The 14,390-nt window shown below is 42.3% G+C and overlaps 2 protein-coding genes across 3 annotated transcripts in view; one reads left to right on the top strand and one right to left on the bottom strand.

Annotated features, from left to right (window-relative positions):
* The window catches only part of TPR (translocated promoter region, nuclear basket protein), a 58,876-nt gene extending 52,896 nt beyond the window's left edge, over nt 1-5,980 (top strand). For both annotated transcript variants that reach the window (XM_053391427.1, XM_053391426.1), the window contains exons 47-50: nt 1,374-1,530; nt 3,237-3,355; nt 4,631-4,720; nt 5,755-5,980. In XM_053391427.1, the coding sequence (XP_053247402.1) occupies nt 1,374-1,530; nt 3,237-3,355; nt 4,631-4,720; nt 5,755-5,804 (416 nt within the window). In that variant the 3' untranslated portion in view covers nt 5,805-5,980. The remainder of the gene's footprint in view (nt 1-1,373; nt 1,531-3,236; nt 3,356-4,630; nt 4,721-5,754) is intronic.
* A 30-nt stretch (nt 5,981-6,010) lies between these two features.
* The window catches only part of PRG4 (proteoglycan 4), a 40,848-nt gene continuing 32,468 nt past the window's right edge, over nt 6,011-14,390 (bottom strand). The window contains exons 9-12 of the mRNA XM_053391428.1: nt 10,604-10,760; nt 8,101-8,313; nt 7,308-7,433; nt 6,011-6,118 (exon numbers count right to left, since the gene is read on the bottom strand). Of these exons, the coding sequence (XP_053247403.1) occupies nt 6,015-6,118; nt 7,308-7,433; nt 8,101-8,313; nt 10,604-10,760 (600 nt within the window). The 3' untranslated portion in view covers nt 6,011-6,014. The remainder of the gene's footprint in view (nt 6,119-7,307; nt 7,434-8,100; nt 8,314-10,603; nt 10,761-14,390) is intronic.

Genomic DNA, 14,390 nt, shown 5'->3' with positions numbered 1-14,390 from the left:
GCCAGCCCTCTTGCAAGAAATTGGTTGTAAGCAGGGAGGCAAGAATTCGTAATGCAACACTCACAATATAAAGCAGGGTTAGCCAACACCACACTCTTCAGATGCTGGATTCCAGTTTTTAATGCTAGCCCCAGCTAGCACAGCCCAATGATCAGGGGTGATGGGAGTCATACATATGGAGGGTGTCATGTTAGCTATGCGTGGGTTGCTTTCCGAGGCACCGCAGTTACGTGAAATCATGCATTTTTGAAACAGCATTGGGGAAGCCTGCAAACACCCTCTAAACTTCTGGAAACCCTTTAAAGAACCAGTAGCACTTACCAGATGTCCAACGGTCGATGCAAGGGCTCCTGAGATTGCACTTCCAAAGGCTCGTGGGATTGCTACGCGCTGTTTTTTGCCCTTTCTGGGCTCTTTTAGGACTGTTTTTGCCATGTTTAAACTCACTTCCAGGTTCAGCACGTGCTGTCACATGCCAATTGGACACACACAGATTGGTTGTTGCCCTCTGTCTGAGAGCATCAACGAAGGCCTGCTTGCACCTTTGGTCTCATCAGAGCTTCCTCTGTCCTCACTGATGTCCCCTTTGAGCTCCTGAGAGGGTCTCCTTGTGAGCCACAATGACTCTCCAGCTCTCTCCTGCCATTTCCAGCTTTGAATTATTATTTTTTTCCTGGTGCCACGCCTAAGTGTGGGGACACCCTGTATAACAATCTTGGCTACAAAGTGTAATACCGTAGTAATAATAATACTAATATACATTACAATGGTCTTGAACAAAAAAATACTTGCCACACCCTCAGCACCAGGATAGTCTTTTTAAAAAAAAAATAAAACAACTAAATGTGCGGTCGCAGAACAATCTGAGAACATGCTGGGAGCTTATGGCCACATGCTTAGATGCAAGGAAAACATGAGAGGTTTCTAGGGATCAAAGACTGCAGTCTTCTCTGGGATTTTGGTGTCTCCCAATTTCCCAATATATTTCTCTCAAATCAAGTTTCTATACATTATTCCACAATCCAAAACTGCCTCCCCCCGCCTGCCACACACACATAAAGTTCTACAAAGCCATAGCTGCATGGAGCGTGAGACTCCCATAGCCAAACACAGCCCACCAGCCGTATAATACTGTGACCTAACGGATCAGGCTATGGCAGGCTTTACAGCCAGACCTGTACTAACATGAAGTGTGCTAGTTGTGAAATACAACATGTAATTTTAAAGAATTACAAAGATATGTGTATCCCACTTGAGGTTTGATTCATTCCAAGGCAAATGTGTTATTTTCCGTGTTCAGAATTTTGGGGGGTGGGTGACGTATCATCCAAGTGTTAGATGGTTATAATTTATTCTCTAATCTTTGTTTCAAGTGTCTGTGTTTACTGAAAGCTCCGCTGCTGATGCTTCTGAACATGCTTCCCAGTCTGTCCCAATGGTTACAACATCCACTGGTAACTTATCGACCACTTCAGAATCTGGTACAGGTGATGATGGCGATGAAGTTTTTGTAGAGGCAGAGTCAGAAGGGTAAGCTCAACCAATTCAGTTAAGACGATTCTGCACGTTGCGTCTGGCTTGAATGTAATCTTATTGAAATGCCTTTCTCCGCATCAATCTGTTATCTTTTTTTAAAAAAATACATTCAATATTTTTTGTCCTATATGAAAACCTCTAAATTAAGTCAAACTACAACCTAGGAGGCTAGCTTTAAATCCTCACTGGTTGTTGTAAGAGTAACAGAAATCATGTAAGTAAAGCTTTTTGAACTACAGTGGAACCTTGGTTGTCGAATGTAATCCGTTCCGGAAGTCCATTTGACTTCTGAAACGTTCGAAAACCAAGGCGCGGCTTCCGATTGGTGCAGGCGCCCCAGAAACAATAGCTGACAACTGCATCAGACATTTGGCTTCCAAAAAACGTTGGAAAACTTGAACACTTACTTCCGGGTTTTCGGCATTCAGGAGCCAAAATGTTAGAGTACCAAGGCATTCAAAAACCAAGGTTCCACTGTACTATATAAATGTTCAGCATTGTGACTTTGTATGATGAACTGGTATTTCTGTTCCCTCGTTTGCAAGGGAAGGTTTTAACTTCACATTTGAACTGCTTTCAGGCTGCAGTCCTTAAATGGAGTTCCCAGGGCAAGAGAGATAATTGCTTCCATCTGTATTACATTACCTCATGGCGTGATTCTCAAAAATGCAGTCAAAAATGGCAGTCAAACTGGTCTTGTTTGATTTGGGTATCGTTTGGCATTAAAGATGTTAAAATGTATAGGCGGCTCAAATTGAGAAGTGCAAGAAACTATTTGGCAGCAATAGTAAGCAGTCAGAAACTTTTTTAAAAACACACACACACCAAATATCATGTTTCTTTGGGTATTGCTAATACTTGGCAGCCGTACACTGCTTTTTTCATCAATAATGTGTGGTCTTCAGTGCTGTTGTTGATAGATGAGCTCAATAATTTCCCTGCCAAGCTTACAGGCACAGATGCATTAGATAGAGCTTTTCTTTGGAAGCAACAGCTCTTGCAAACGTACCATAAATAATTTTTGGAGTGACACCGTGCTAAGTTTTTATTGGGTGCAATTCATCTTGAACACCTTTGATATCATGAACACTAGCAAAAGAGTTGGAGGAACAAATGTAGCTGCAGAAAACCAGTAACAGATTATACCCAAGAGCAGACCTTTGAATGTTGCTGTGATTCCAACCTCACACACTGAAACCTTCATTCACCCCACTGAAAAAGCTGGAATGCCACACATTTTGTAAGAGCCTAGTGTGAACAAGACACAGAACTCGGCATTTGGCTATGAAAATGAAAAGCTGAGGTTACACAGGTAGCAGGAGGCTCAGCTCTTAATGCCAGGATCCTTATCAGTGAATCCCTCGTAGTGAACCTCTGTTCAAATGGTGTCCCACAAATTCTCCCTTCACATATACACCCCTGATATTTCCTAGTACATAGATACTGAATTTCTAGAGATTTCATCACTGAATCTTTGTCACCTTGTACCATTGCTAGTTAGGGAGCAGGAGGATTTAAGCATGGTGCGCTTTCAGATTAAATAAAAGAGCTAGAAAGGGAGTTCACTTCTGTTCTTGGTCATGTCGAAACCCTTAACTGTGGAAAGAAGTTTGGAGATGGGGAACTCTGCTACACAATTTCCTGTGACATCTTGAGGTTTTGACTAGCAAATTCATTGTGTGTCTCCCATTTTCCTTTAGAATTACTTCAGAGGTTGGTCTAGAAATAGACAGCCAGCAGGAAGAAGAATCATCTCAAGCTCCTGATGAGTCAGATCTCCCATCCACAAGTCAAGATCCTCCTTCTAGTTCATCTGCAGGTAGGGTTCAGTGGTCTGGATCAGGGTTTTTCAAAAACTTGGCCCTCCAGCTGTTTTGGGACTACAGCTCCCATCATCCCTAGCTAGCAGGGTCAGTGGTCAGTGATAATGGAAATAGTATTCCGAAAACAGGTGGAGACTCAAGTTTGGGAAAGCCTAGTCTGGATAAAGTACTGTTGACCTTTCACTGATGGAGGGCTGCCAGATTAGAATAGTTAAACCGCTCAAGTTTGGTTCTTTTCTGTTTGATCTTCATATTTTCCTTGTCACTATTTTGTCTGCATCCATGGAGGAGAAATCATGGTCTGTTCAGTATGTGGAAGGAGGACATTCATCTGATCTTTCTAAGTGATAGAAAGGAGATCCAGATAAATATTGCAGGTTAAAAGGTCTAAATATCAGTAAAGAACAGCCTAGGTCCTCAATCCTTCAAACCTTTGACCAGTAATTCTCCATCCTTCTGACCAAGCTATGTGCTTATAATTTTAACCAACACCAGGAGTCTTTTGCTTTCTATTACTTTCAGTAATAGGGACGCGGGTGGCGCTGTGGGTAAAAGCCTCAGCGCCTAGGGCTTGCCGATCAAAAGGTCGGCGGTTCGAATCCCCGCGGCGGGGTGCGCTCCCGTTGCTTGGTCCCAGCGCCTGCCAACCTAGCAGTTCGAAAGCACCCCCAGGTGCAAGTAGATAAATAGGGACCGCTTACTGGCGGGAAGGTAAACGGCGTTTCCGTGTGCTGTGCTGGCTCGCCAGATGCAGCTTTGTCACGCTGGCCACGTGACCCGGAAGTGTCTCCGGACAGCGCTGACCCCTGGCCTCTTAAGTGAGATGGGCGCACAACCCCAGAGTCTGTCAAGACTGGCCCGTACGGGCAGGGGTACCTTTACCTTTTTACTTTCAGTAAAAATCCTTAACACAGGCACCTGTGTGTGTTGTTGATTAATCTGGAGTACAGCCAAACCCCCATTTGCACCCCCACCCCTGTTAACACCCCGTTTTGGGGCCACTTCCAGGTTTGCAGTGATGAGCACGCGGACGTCAATTGGATGCACATAAAACGGTCGCTGCTAGCCATTAGCTAGCTAGCAGCATGTAGAAGGTTGAGAGCCAATTTTTTACTTTTTCCAGTTAGATATTTTATTTGCCCTCGCAGATTTGAAGTTTAAAACTGAAGTTAACAGCTTGCATATTGAAAATCAGCCATGATTACACTTAACTTGCATGACAAAGTCAAATTACAGCCATGGCATTTTGTCCCATACTGTTTCCTTTTCAGACACAAGCAGTAATCATCCGAAGCCTTTCCGGCGAGTTAGACTTCAGCCAACAACATTAAGAACTGGCCGTCAGTTTAACAGACAGAGGGGTAGGTTTCCTTCATCTCTTGCACAGATGTGTTAAACTCTATAGGATTGCAAATAAGTGTATGTATTGCATAGTATTGCAGCCACCAAAACATGCAAGGGGGCTTGTAGACATTGAATAATGAGGATTATTCACCCCAGAGACTTTATAATATATATATCAGCTAAGGTACTTGATTGATTTAAAAGGAAAATAGCATAATTTAAAGTTGATCTGGTGCAATGTGGCGTTCTTATAAAGCAGTGGTTCTCAAAGGGTCTGGCGATGGCAAGTATGGCAGGAAGATTCAAGGACAATCAAAGAGACATTTAAACTTTTCAGTGTAGTGTTGTATCAAAATAATTATTATTATTTATTTGCAGAATCTGGATAGATATATTTTCAAAATGAGAGCAAGAGCATCAAGTGATACTGAGGATGATCCTAGTTGTGTTTTCCAATGTATTGCTTATCAATTAAAAATTAGCTGTGGCAAGAGCAAATTTTTATTCTGAAAGTGTGGCCCAGAGATTCAAGTTTGAGAACCGCCGTTATAAAGGGATGCGAGTGGCAGTAGCTAGCAACAAATAAATATAAGAAACTCCTCAGTAGAACTTAGATCTCAAAAAGAAATGAGAATCTGAAAGCTCATACTAGAGAAAAGAATTAAAGATCTTGTCAGAGGCAGTGTATTAATTCCAAGTAATTAATTGTTAGTATCAATCTGCCAGTCAGTACAGAGTGAACTGTTTCCATAGCCATTAGGCAGGAGTAAATCTAGTTGTCATAACAATTTCAAGGAACTAGAAAGTATTTCCGGCACAGCCTTCTGTTTCTGAATTGGTTAAAATAGGTGTAAATACTAGATTATGTATGGAGTGCTTATTTCTTCTGGCTACAGGGATGCCATTCTGTACCCCCACATTACTCTCCCAAAAGACTTGTGGCGGGCAGGCTTCAAAAGAATCCTTTAAAACTGATATTAACGTAGTTAATAGCTAATAGCAGTTAATTGAAACAAAAGTATATATTAATACTCTTCCTTTCCCTTTGCAGGTGTAACTCCTGGTGGCAGAGGAGGCCTAAACAGAAGCAATATTAATTAAAGCTCAGTAGAAATTAAAACAGTGTATACTGTCTGTCTAGTCTTGCTCTTACTTGCATTTGTGTAATGGCTGGCAAGCTTGAAGCAGGTTTTTTGTTTGTTTTCAATTTGGATCGATGTATGGATATTTCATTATGTCTTTTATTAATAAAAACTAGAGGAAATTGTCAAACGCAATGGTGTCTCTGTTTCAGCTCTTGGAGGCTCCAAATCACTCTAAAGGACACTTGTACCAGGCTCCGGACACAGTCTGCCCAGTCTGTAGTGTGACTGGTCTTGCTATTCTGCTGCCCACGTCCACGCTGTAGTATTGATCTGTAGGGAGGGGAAATAAAGATAAGAGTCTCATTCAAGTCCCACAAGCAGGAAATCTTGACTTAAATGTGAATCCCTACTATCCACTGTGGGTTAAACCACAGAGCCTAGGACTTGCCGATCAGAAGGTCGGCGGTTTGACTCCCCGCGACGGAGTGAGCTCCCATTGCTCAGTCCCTGCTCCTGCCAACCTAGCAATTCGAAAGCACGTCACAGTGCAAGTAGATAAACAGGTACAGCTCCGACGGGAAGGTAAACGGCATTTCCGTGCGCTGCTCTGGTTCGCCAGAAGCGGCTTAGTCATGCTGGCCACATGACCCGGAAGCTGTACGCCGGCTCCCTCGGCCAATAAAACAAGATGAGCGCCGCAACCCCAGAGTCGGTCACGACTGGACCTAATGGTCAGGGGTCCCTTTACCTTTACTATCCACTGTCCTGCAGCGGAGGACAGATTCTATTGCAAATGCACATTTCCTCAGACCTATTGGTTAGTACTGTAGCCTTAAATTAATCTTTTGAATCTGTGGGCATATTTGGAATTTCGACTGTGCATCGTGGGCACCACCTCTGCACCCGAGAAAAAAAATGTGCACTCAGCCACACGCGCCCTTCATTTTTCCAAGAGGTCTGTGTAAAACTCAGATCCAAGTCCTCTTGAATTTTCATGATTTTACACCAAATTACCAAAAAGACAGACACAAAGTGAACCTTACGGTAGCAGGCAGCACAGTAGAAAATAACGGTTGCAGCAATTGCTAGCAACCTTAGAAACATTGGTCCAAGATGCACAAATCCTTGCTCTTTATGATTTTTAAAGAGGACAACCAAACCACAGAAAGCAGAGATGACCTGTGTTTTGATGGTGCTTTTGAGGGGATCCCTTGTAAAAATTAAGAGGGAAAAAGACAAGTAGCATATGTCCGTTTCGTTATTGAACTGAACTGAGGTACAACAGTTACAGATAGGTAGCCGTGTTGGTCTGCCATAGTCAAAACAAAAAAAATTTGTTTCTGAAGAAGTGTGCATGCACACGAAAGCTCATACCAAGAACTAACTTAGTTGGTCTTTAAGGTGCTACTGGAAGGAAAAAAAATTTTTGTTTTGAGGTACAACATTAATTTGTAAAAAGCAGCCTTAGATATTTTCCCGTCTTGGTGGCGGCAGTAGTGATGTTTTAGCTTCAACATACCTTTAGAAAAAGCATAGTAATCATAACCATCTGGCTTCTGATCATTTGGAACCGATATAACAGAATTCACTTCTTTTGGGAATCCTCTCCAATATGAGGCAACTTTGACCTCTGGCTGCAAGACGCCTGCAAAAGCAAAAGGAAACATTAGGAAAGAGAGGATATCAAATCACTGAAGTGTTTATAACCATTGGGCATGTGACACATGAAACAAAGGCATAGGTTGCTTTTATATATATAAATATTCCAAAAAATAGCGTAGGTGGGGGAAATCCATCCTATATAGCAGGGATTTCCAACCGGTCGATCTCTAGCCGATTTCTGTCCCCGCACCCTCGTCGTTTCCTTCAGTCGCACAGGATCGCTAAACCGGAAGACAGAGTTAGCGCTGATCGGCTTTTGTTTTGGTGAGCTCCACAACTCTGACATTTCCCCCTAGAAAAAGCTCAATGATGGGTAGATCACTGCCATATTTTTTTCCTGGGAGCACATCACAGTCTCTTGGGAGTTAGACGTCCCTGCTATATAGCAGGCATAGGCAAACTCTGGCCTCCAGATGTTTTGGGACTACAATTCCCATCATCCCTGACCACTGGTCCTGCTAGCTAGGGATCATGGGAGTTGTAGTCCAAAAAACATCTGGAGGGCCGAGTTTGCCTATGCCTGCTATATAGTGTTTGAAACAGCTATGCTGCAGTCATGCACACAGACCGCTTCATTTTTAATTCCACATCATTTAAACATCCTCACTGCTCGATTGTAGACTATTAACAGTACAAGACGGTGAACATACCAGTCGCCTGGTGCCTGAACTGAACAACTGGGCGATGCTGGACTCCGACGGTCCGGAGAATTTGAGCCGGTCTTACTGAACGTTCAAAGCGCCTCCGCCTTTTCCTGATCACAGCTTTTGGTTTGTAAGCCGGATAGTTCACAGTCACCACTTTCTTTTTGGTGCATTTCTTCGTTCCTCCTTGTTTGTAGGTATATTGCTGGAGGTTGCCGCCTAGATCAGATAAGATTGTATCGGTGAAGGTATTTGAAGGCACAAGGCAAGAAATGATATCCCACCACACTGTTACTTACAGGTTCAGATCCCCCGCTAGGAAGGCCTGGGCCTGGACCCCACAAAACTACAATTCCCAGCACTCTGGAAAGAGGTGGTGGTAAAATCTTTTCCCCAGTGGGAAAGACTCCCTCAAGGAGGCAGATTCTCCTTTATTGGAGGTTTCTAAGCAGAGGTCAGATGGCCACCTGTCCGGGATATTTGAGCCGTGGTTTCTGCATTGCAGAACTTTGGACTCTTGGGATCCCTTACAACTCTATGATTCTGATTCAGAACATTAGATCAGTCGTGATGTTAGTATATAATAATGAATAAATCGACAGTCCAATTGTACAGTCTGCAGTGACGTCACAACTGACATGTCCCAAACTAGGTACAGTATTTTTCCGTGTATAAGACTATGTTTTTTCCTTAAAAAATAATGTCAAAAATTTGGGGGCATCTTATACACAGATACATCTCTCCCCGCCCCCCATTATCTTAAATCGGAGTCCCCCCAAATAGGGGGCAACTTATACATGGGGGCATCTTATAGATGGAAAAATATGGTATATTCATTTTTTTTAACTCCTGAACTAGGATTACAATTTAGTTAATCAGATGTTAAGGCTTTTTTTTTGTCTCTGCCCCCCCCCCCCGCGCCATTCTTTTCTTTATATTTTATACATTTATGTACATTCTTTTTTAAAAAAAATAATTTATTTTGACAAAAGTAATAATCATAAATAAGAATAAAAACATGCAGCCCACCCCCGAGACCATTATAACTATCCAGCCTCCCAGAATTTCAACACCTTTTGTGATGGTTTGACCCCTTTCTGTTTTAACAGTACAAATTCTACAAACGCCTTCCATTTCTCCTCAAAATCATTGTTCCTGCATATTCCCCATCTTACCTTAATGGCACATGTTAATTTATCATTAATAGCTATATCCCATACCTCATTATACCATTCTGCCATTTTATATTCTGCTTGCCCCCTTCCACTTCCTAGCTATCATAATTTGTGCAGCTGTCAATAAATATGTAAGTCCTTCATAGCCTGTGAACCTTCCACCCTGTCGTAAATTGATAATAATGCTACTTCTGGACTTTTGGTCAGCTTTAACCCAGTGATTTCTGTTATCTCCTTAAACACCCTTTGCCAAAAAAAGGTTTACATTTTGCTTCAGTTTTTACAGATTAGGAATGTTTACTATATAAAATCCATTGTGTTTTTACAGATTAGGAATGTTTAATATATAAAATCCATTGTGTTGTATCATGTTAGTCCTACACAGAGCAGATCCTTTGAAAATAAACACAATTAACTTGGGTCCATTAATTTCAATGGGTTTACTGTGTGTATAACGTTGCAGTATACCAACCAAAAGATTTTAAAGCTTTTGATCAATTAAAGTGGCCCTTATTAATTAGGCAGTAGATAGTTTTAAAGCTACCTTTTTAATACAAGTATTTACAAGTCCAGTAATATTCTCCATCTTAGAAGAATGTCTCCATCTACAGAATATTTCTTCCAAGGTGGCAACCTTTGTGATATGTGCATGCATAATTTTAAAAACAATATGCTTTCACCTCCCCTTTCAAAACTCTTATTTCTCTTGTAAATTTATATAGATGTAATTGAGAAAAAATGTCTTTCTTTCAGTGCCAGCTGCAATACCAGCCATCAATCCAAGACCACACAATGCACTGTACTGTATATCTGATAAATAATTTAGTTTTGTGATGAATGTTCAAAATTGGTATTATTTTAACCAAGCCTAAATATCCGAGGGATGCAGGTGGCGCTGTGGTCTAAACCACTGAGCCTAGGGCTTGCTGATCGAAAGGTTGGCGGTTCAAATCTCCGCGACAGAGTGAGCTCCCATTGCTCTTTCCCAGCTCCTGCCAACCTAGCAGTTCGAAAGCACGTGAAAGTGCAAGCAGATAAATAGGTACCACTACGGCGGGAAGGTAAACAGCGTTTCCATGCGCTGCTCTGGTTTGCCAGAAGCAGCTTAGCCCTGCTGGCCACATGACCCAGAAAAACTGCGGACAAACGTCAGCTCCCTCAGCCAGTAAAGCGAGATGAGCGCCACAACCCCAGAATCATCCGCGACTGGACCTAACAGTCAGGGGTCCTTTACCTTTTTAAAAAAAATATCCCAGGCTCTCATTGGCCTTGCATACTGGATTCTATCCGGTGTTTCCGATGTATCTGACAGACACCCTAAATATAAATCTTACCTTTTTTAAAGAAATAAACCGTTTCTGGCCTGTTCTTGTGTTTAGCCACAGAGAGAGCACCTGTAATTTTTCCATTCAGTCCTCCAAATCCTTTTACAATTGCCTTGGGATAGCCAGAATCCATTTTATCATTGGTGAAGCGCCAGTACTGAGAATCCTGAGAAATAAAATGGCTGAAGTTATGTCAAACATTAAATGTAGATTTCATTGGGCTTACGTGCCTTAATTTAATATTGTGACAGCAGTCACGAAATTAAAAGACGCCTTCTCCTTGGGAGAAAGGCAATGGCAAACCTAGACAGCATCTTAAAAAGCTGAGACATCACCTTGCCAACAAAGGTCCATATAGTTAAAGCCATGGTTTTCCCGGTAGTAATGTATGGAAGTGAGAGCTGGACCATAAAGAAGGCTGATCGCCAAAGAATTGATGCTTTTGAATTATGGTGCTGGAGGAGTCTCTTGAGAGTCCCATGGACTGCAAGAAGATCAAACGCATCCATTCTTAAGGAAATTAGCCCTGAGTGCTCACAGGAAGGACAGATCCTGAAGCTGAGGCTCCAATACTTTGGCCACCTCATGAGAAGAGAAGACTCCCTGGAAAAGACCCTGATGTTGGGAAAGATTGAGGGCACAAGGAGAAGGGGACGACAGAGGACGAGATGGTTGGACAGTGTTCTCGAAGCTACAAACATGAGTTTGACTAAACTGCGGGAGGCAGTGGAAGACAGGAGTGCCTGGCGTGCTCTGGTCCATGGGGTCACGAAGAGTCGGACACGACTAAACGACTAAACAACAACAACAAATGTTGTTGCTGCTGCTGTGGTGGTGGGAGGGGGTAATTTTAGAGGTAATCCTTATTATCACCACCTTTCTTTCAATAGGAATTATTCCCAAGTTGTTTGGGGAAGGGAGAGCTTAGTACAAAGGCAGAAACATTATTATTACCATCTCATCAAAAACCCTAATTTTGATCAACTTGTAGATGACATTAAGCCTCAAAGATCACATGGGTCTGAGCAGGTATTATTTAGTGACGCGGTTCTTTTTAATGTATTTCCTGTGTATTTCCCTTATCCTATTATTTTCTATTCCACAAAGCTAGTTAAACAAACAAAAACTAGCCAGCCAGCATTAAGTATATATTTTTCTTTGGGACTATGCATATGTATGGCCACTAGCTGTAGTAATTCAAAATTATTCCTGGATTGGTTTTATCTTTATTTTCTCACTTTAATCTACAGCATGGGTAGGCAAACTAAGGCCAGGGGGCTGGTTCCGGGCCAATCGCCTTCTAAATCTGGCCCAATCACCTTCTAAATCCAGCCCATGGACGGTCCGGGAATCAGCGTGTTTTTACATGAGTAGAATGTGTCCTTTTATTTAAAATGCATCTCTGGGTTATTTGTGGGGCATAGGAATTCGTTCATCCCCCCCCCAAAAAAAAATATAGTCTGGCCCCCCACAAGGTCTGAGGGACAGTCGACCAGCCCCCTGCTGAAAAAGTTTGCTGACCCCTGATCTACAACAACACACCAGCAATAGAAATAAAGTAATAACAACCAAGACTTAAGAGTGTCTGGAAAAGAAGGGACTTTTTCAAACATTTTTTTTCTTAGCAACAGCAAATAAAATAGACCTGTTTTTGAATCACTGGAGGTGGCCGCCATTTTGTTTTGGGGAGGACTGTGTGTCTATTGGGGACGGGTCCTCCTCATCTATGTGTGTTTTTTGTGTTGTTGTTTGTTGCAGCATCCACATATTGGCATCAAAATACCAGTTAGTATTTCCCCATCGCCTGTTTAATCCAAATTTATCCTCTCTGGGGGAAATTCAGTAAATAAAATGTAGCCTTTTGCCAATTACCCATTTGCAAATTAAGCCCCCATCTGTCTAATGCTAGGGCAGGGCCTATTTGCAGTCATGTTGATTTTCCTGAGATTTAGCCAAAAAAAAAATTAGTGAAAACCTGTGCCAACACTTTACTTCAGAATGAACAAATGTATCTTTAGATATACCGTGCCAATGGTCACTGGCATATATGTGGTTAGATGGAAGGAATTAGCTTAACATTTCTAAAAAACCAAAAAACTGGTCATTTTCAATAAAACAGGCGAGATTTGGCTGTCAGAATTTGACCTACTGAAGTTACTGCCAGGCTTGGCTTACTTGCAAGACTTCAGTTTTAGGTGTGTCCTTTTTAAAAGCAAAAAAACTGCTGGCAACATATATTGAGAACATAAGAAACAAGCAGAAGACAGTGTGGGAAAATATGATCTGGAACACAGTTAATTGTTTAGACGTAAGTAAGCATACCTCATAGAATATAAAAATATGATTCATTTGTTCTTAAATTTATACCCCACATTTCCTTTCAGGTTGATCCAAGCACTATCCATTGTTCCTCCTGTCCACCTTTTATCTTCATAGCCACCCTGCCAGGTAGGTTGGGCTGAGTGGGCTTTTGAAACTGGGTCTGAAACATCGCACTAAATACGACATCAAACTGGCTCTCGCATTTGGCTTAAACAACAACGGCAAAACCCTCTTGCTTAAGCTACACAAATAAAGGTTAGATATGCAAGGCTCTTAAAATCAACCCGGCGCCACCACCATACCCTCTAACATTTCTCCAATAAAAATAGGGGCACCCCTTTCCATCATGGAAGTGAGAGCTGGACCATAAAGAAGGCTGATCGCCGAAGAATTGATGCTTTTGAATTATGGTGCTGGAGGAGACTCTTGAGAGTCCCATGGACTGCAAGAAGATCAAACGCATCCATTCTGAAGGAAATCAGCCCTGAGTGCTCACTGGAAGGACAGATCCTGAAGCTGAGGCTCCAAGATTTTAGCCACCTCATGAGAAGAGAAGACTCCCTGGAAAAGTCCCTGATGCTGGGAAAGATGGTGGGCACAAGGAGAAGGGGACGACGGAGGACGAGATGGTTGGACAGTGTTCTCGAAGCTACAAACATGAGTCTGACCAAACTGCGGGAGGCAGTGGAAGACAGGAGTGCCTGGTGTGCTCTGGTCCATGGGGTCACGAAGAGTCGGACACGACTAAACGACTAAACAACAACATTCCATCATGATAACTTTACAATTTTATACCCCACACATCTTACTGGGTTGCCCCAGCCCAGTCTGGGCTGCTTCCAACGTATATAAAAAACATAATAAAGCATTAAACATTAAAAATAAATCTTCCCTATATAGGGTTGCCTTCCGACGGCTTGGGGGGCTTGGATAACTCTGTACCCTCCAACATTTCTCCAATGAAAATGGGGACATCCTAAGGAAAAATGGGACATTCTGGGATCAAATCAGAAATCATTGTCAATACATCAAACCCAGTCAACACAATGCATTCATCGTGGACACAATGGCTTGTTGTATATTTTATAGTTCCTCATAGTAATCCCACTAGACCCCACACTCTGGATATTTGCACTCCTACAGGTCTTCAACTCACCAAACAGAACCAGCCCAACTACCCAAACAGTTGCAAAATTTTGAGGGGGTCACCAAGAATACAGCATGCAGCCAGATTTTGTGCCCCACTTCCTTTCAGCTTCCTGGAAGGTTATTGCTTGGATTCCTTCAGCAGAATGTCCTGTCCTTCCCACAAACTTCCTTATTATATTGTGGTATAATGAACACAGATTGCTGGCATTTCAGGGGTCACTTTCTGCTTCAAACGCTATTTAAAATTCCAGCTGAGGAATAGGAAATATTTAATATGAGGTGTGGTGCAGCGTTTTAGTGTTTCTTGGAAACTACTCCTGTCCTT

Source organism: Podarcis raffonei, chromosome 6 (assembly GCF_027172205.1).
Source record: "Podarcis raffonei isolate rPodRaf1 chromosome 6, rPodRaf1.pri, whole genome shotgun sequence".
Lineage (NCBI taxonomy): Eukaryota > Metazoa > Chordata > Lepidosauria > Squamata > Lacertidae > Podarcis > Podarcis raffonei.
The sequence above is the reverse complement of the archived record's forward strand: the minus strand, read 5'-3'. Positions and strand labels throughout refer to the sequence as shown.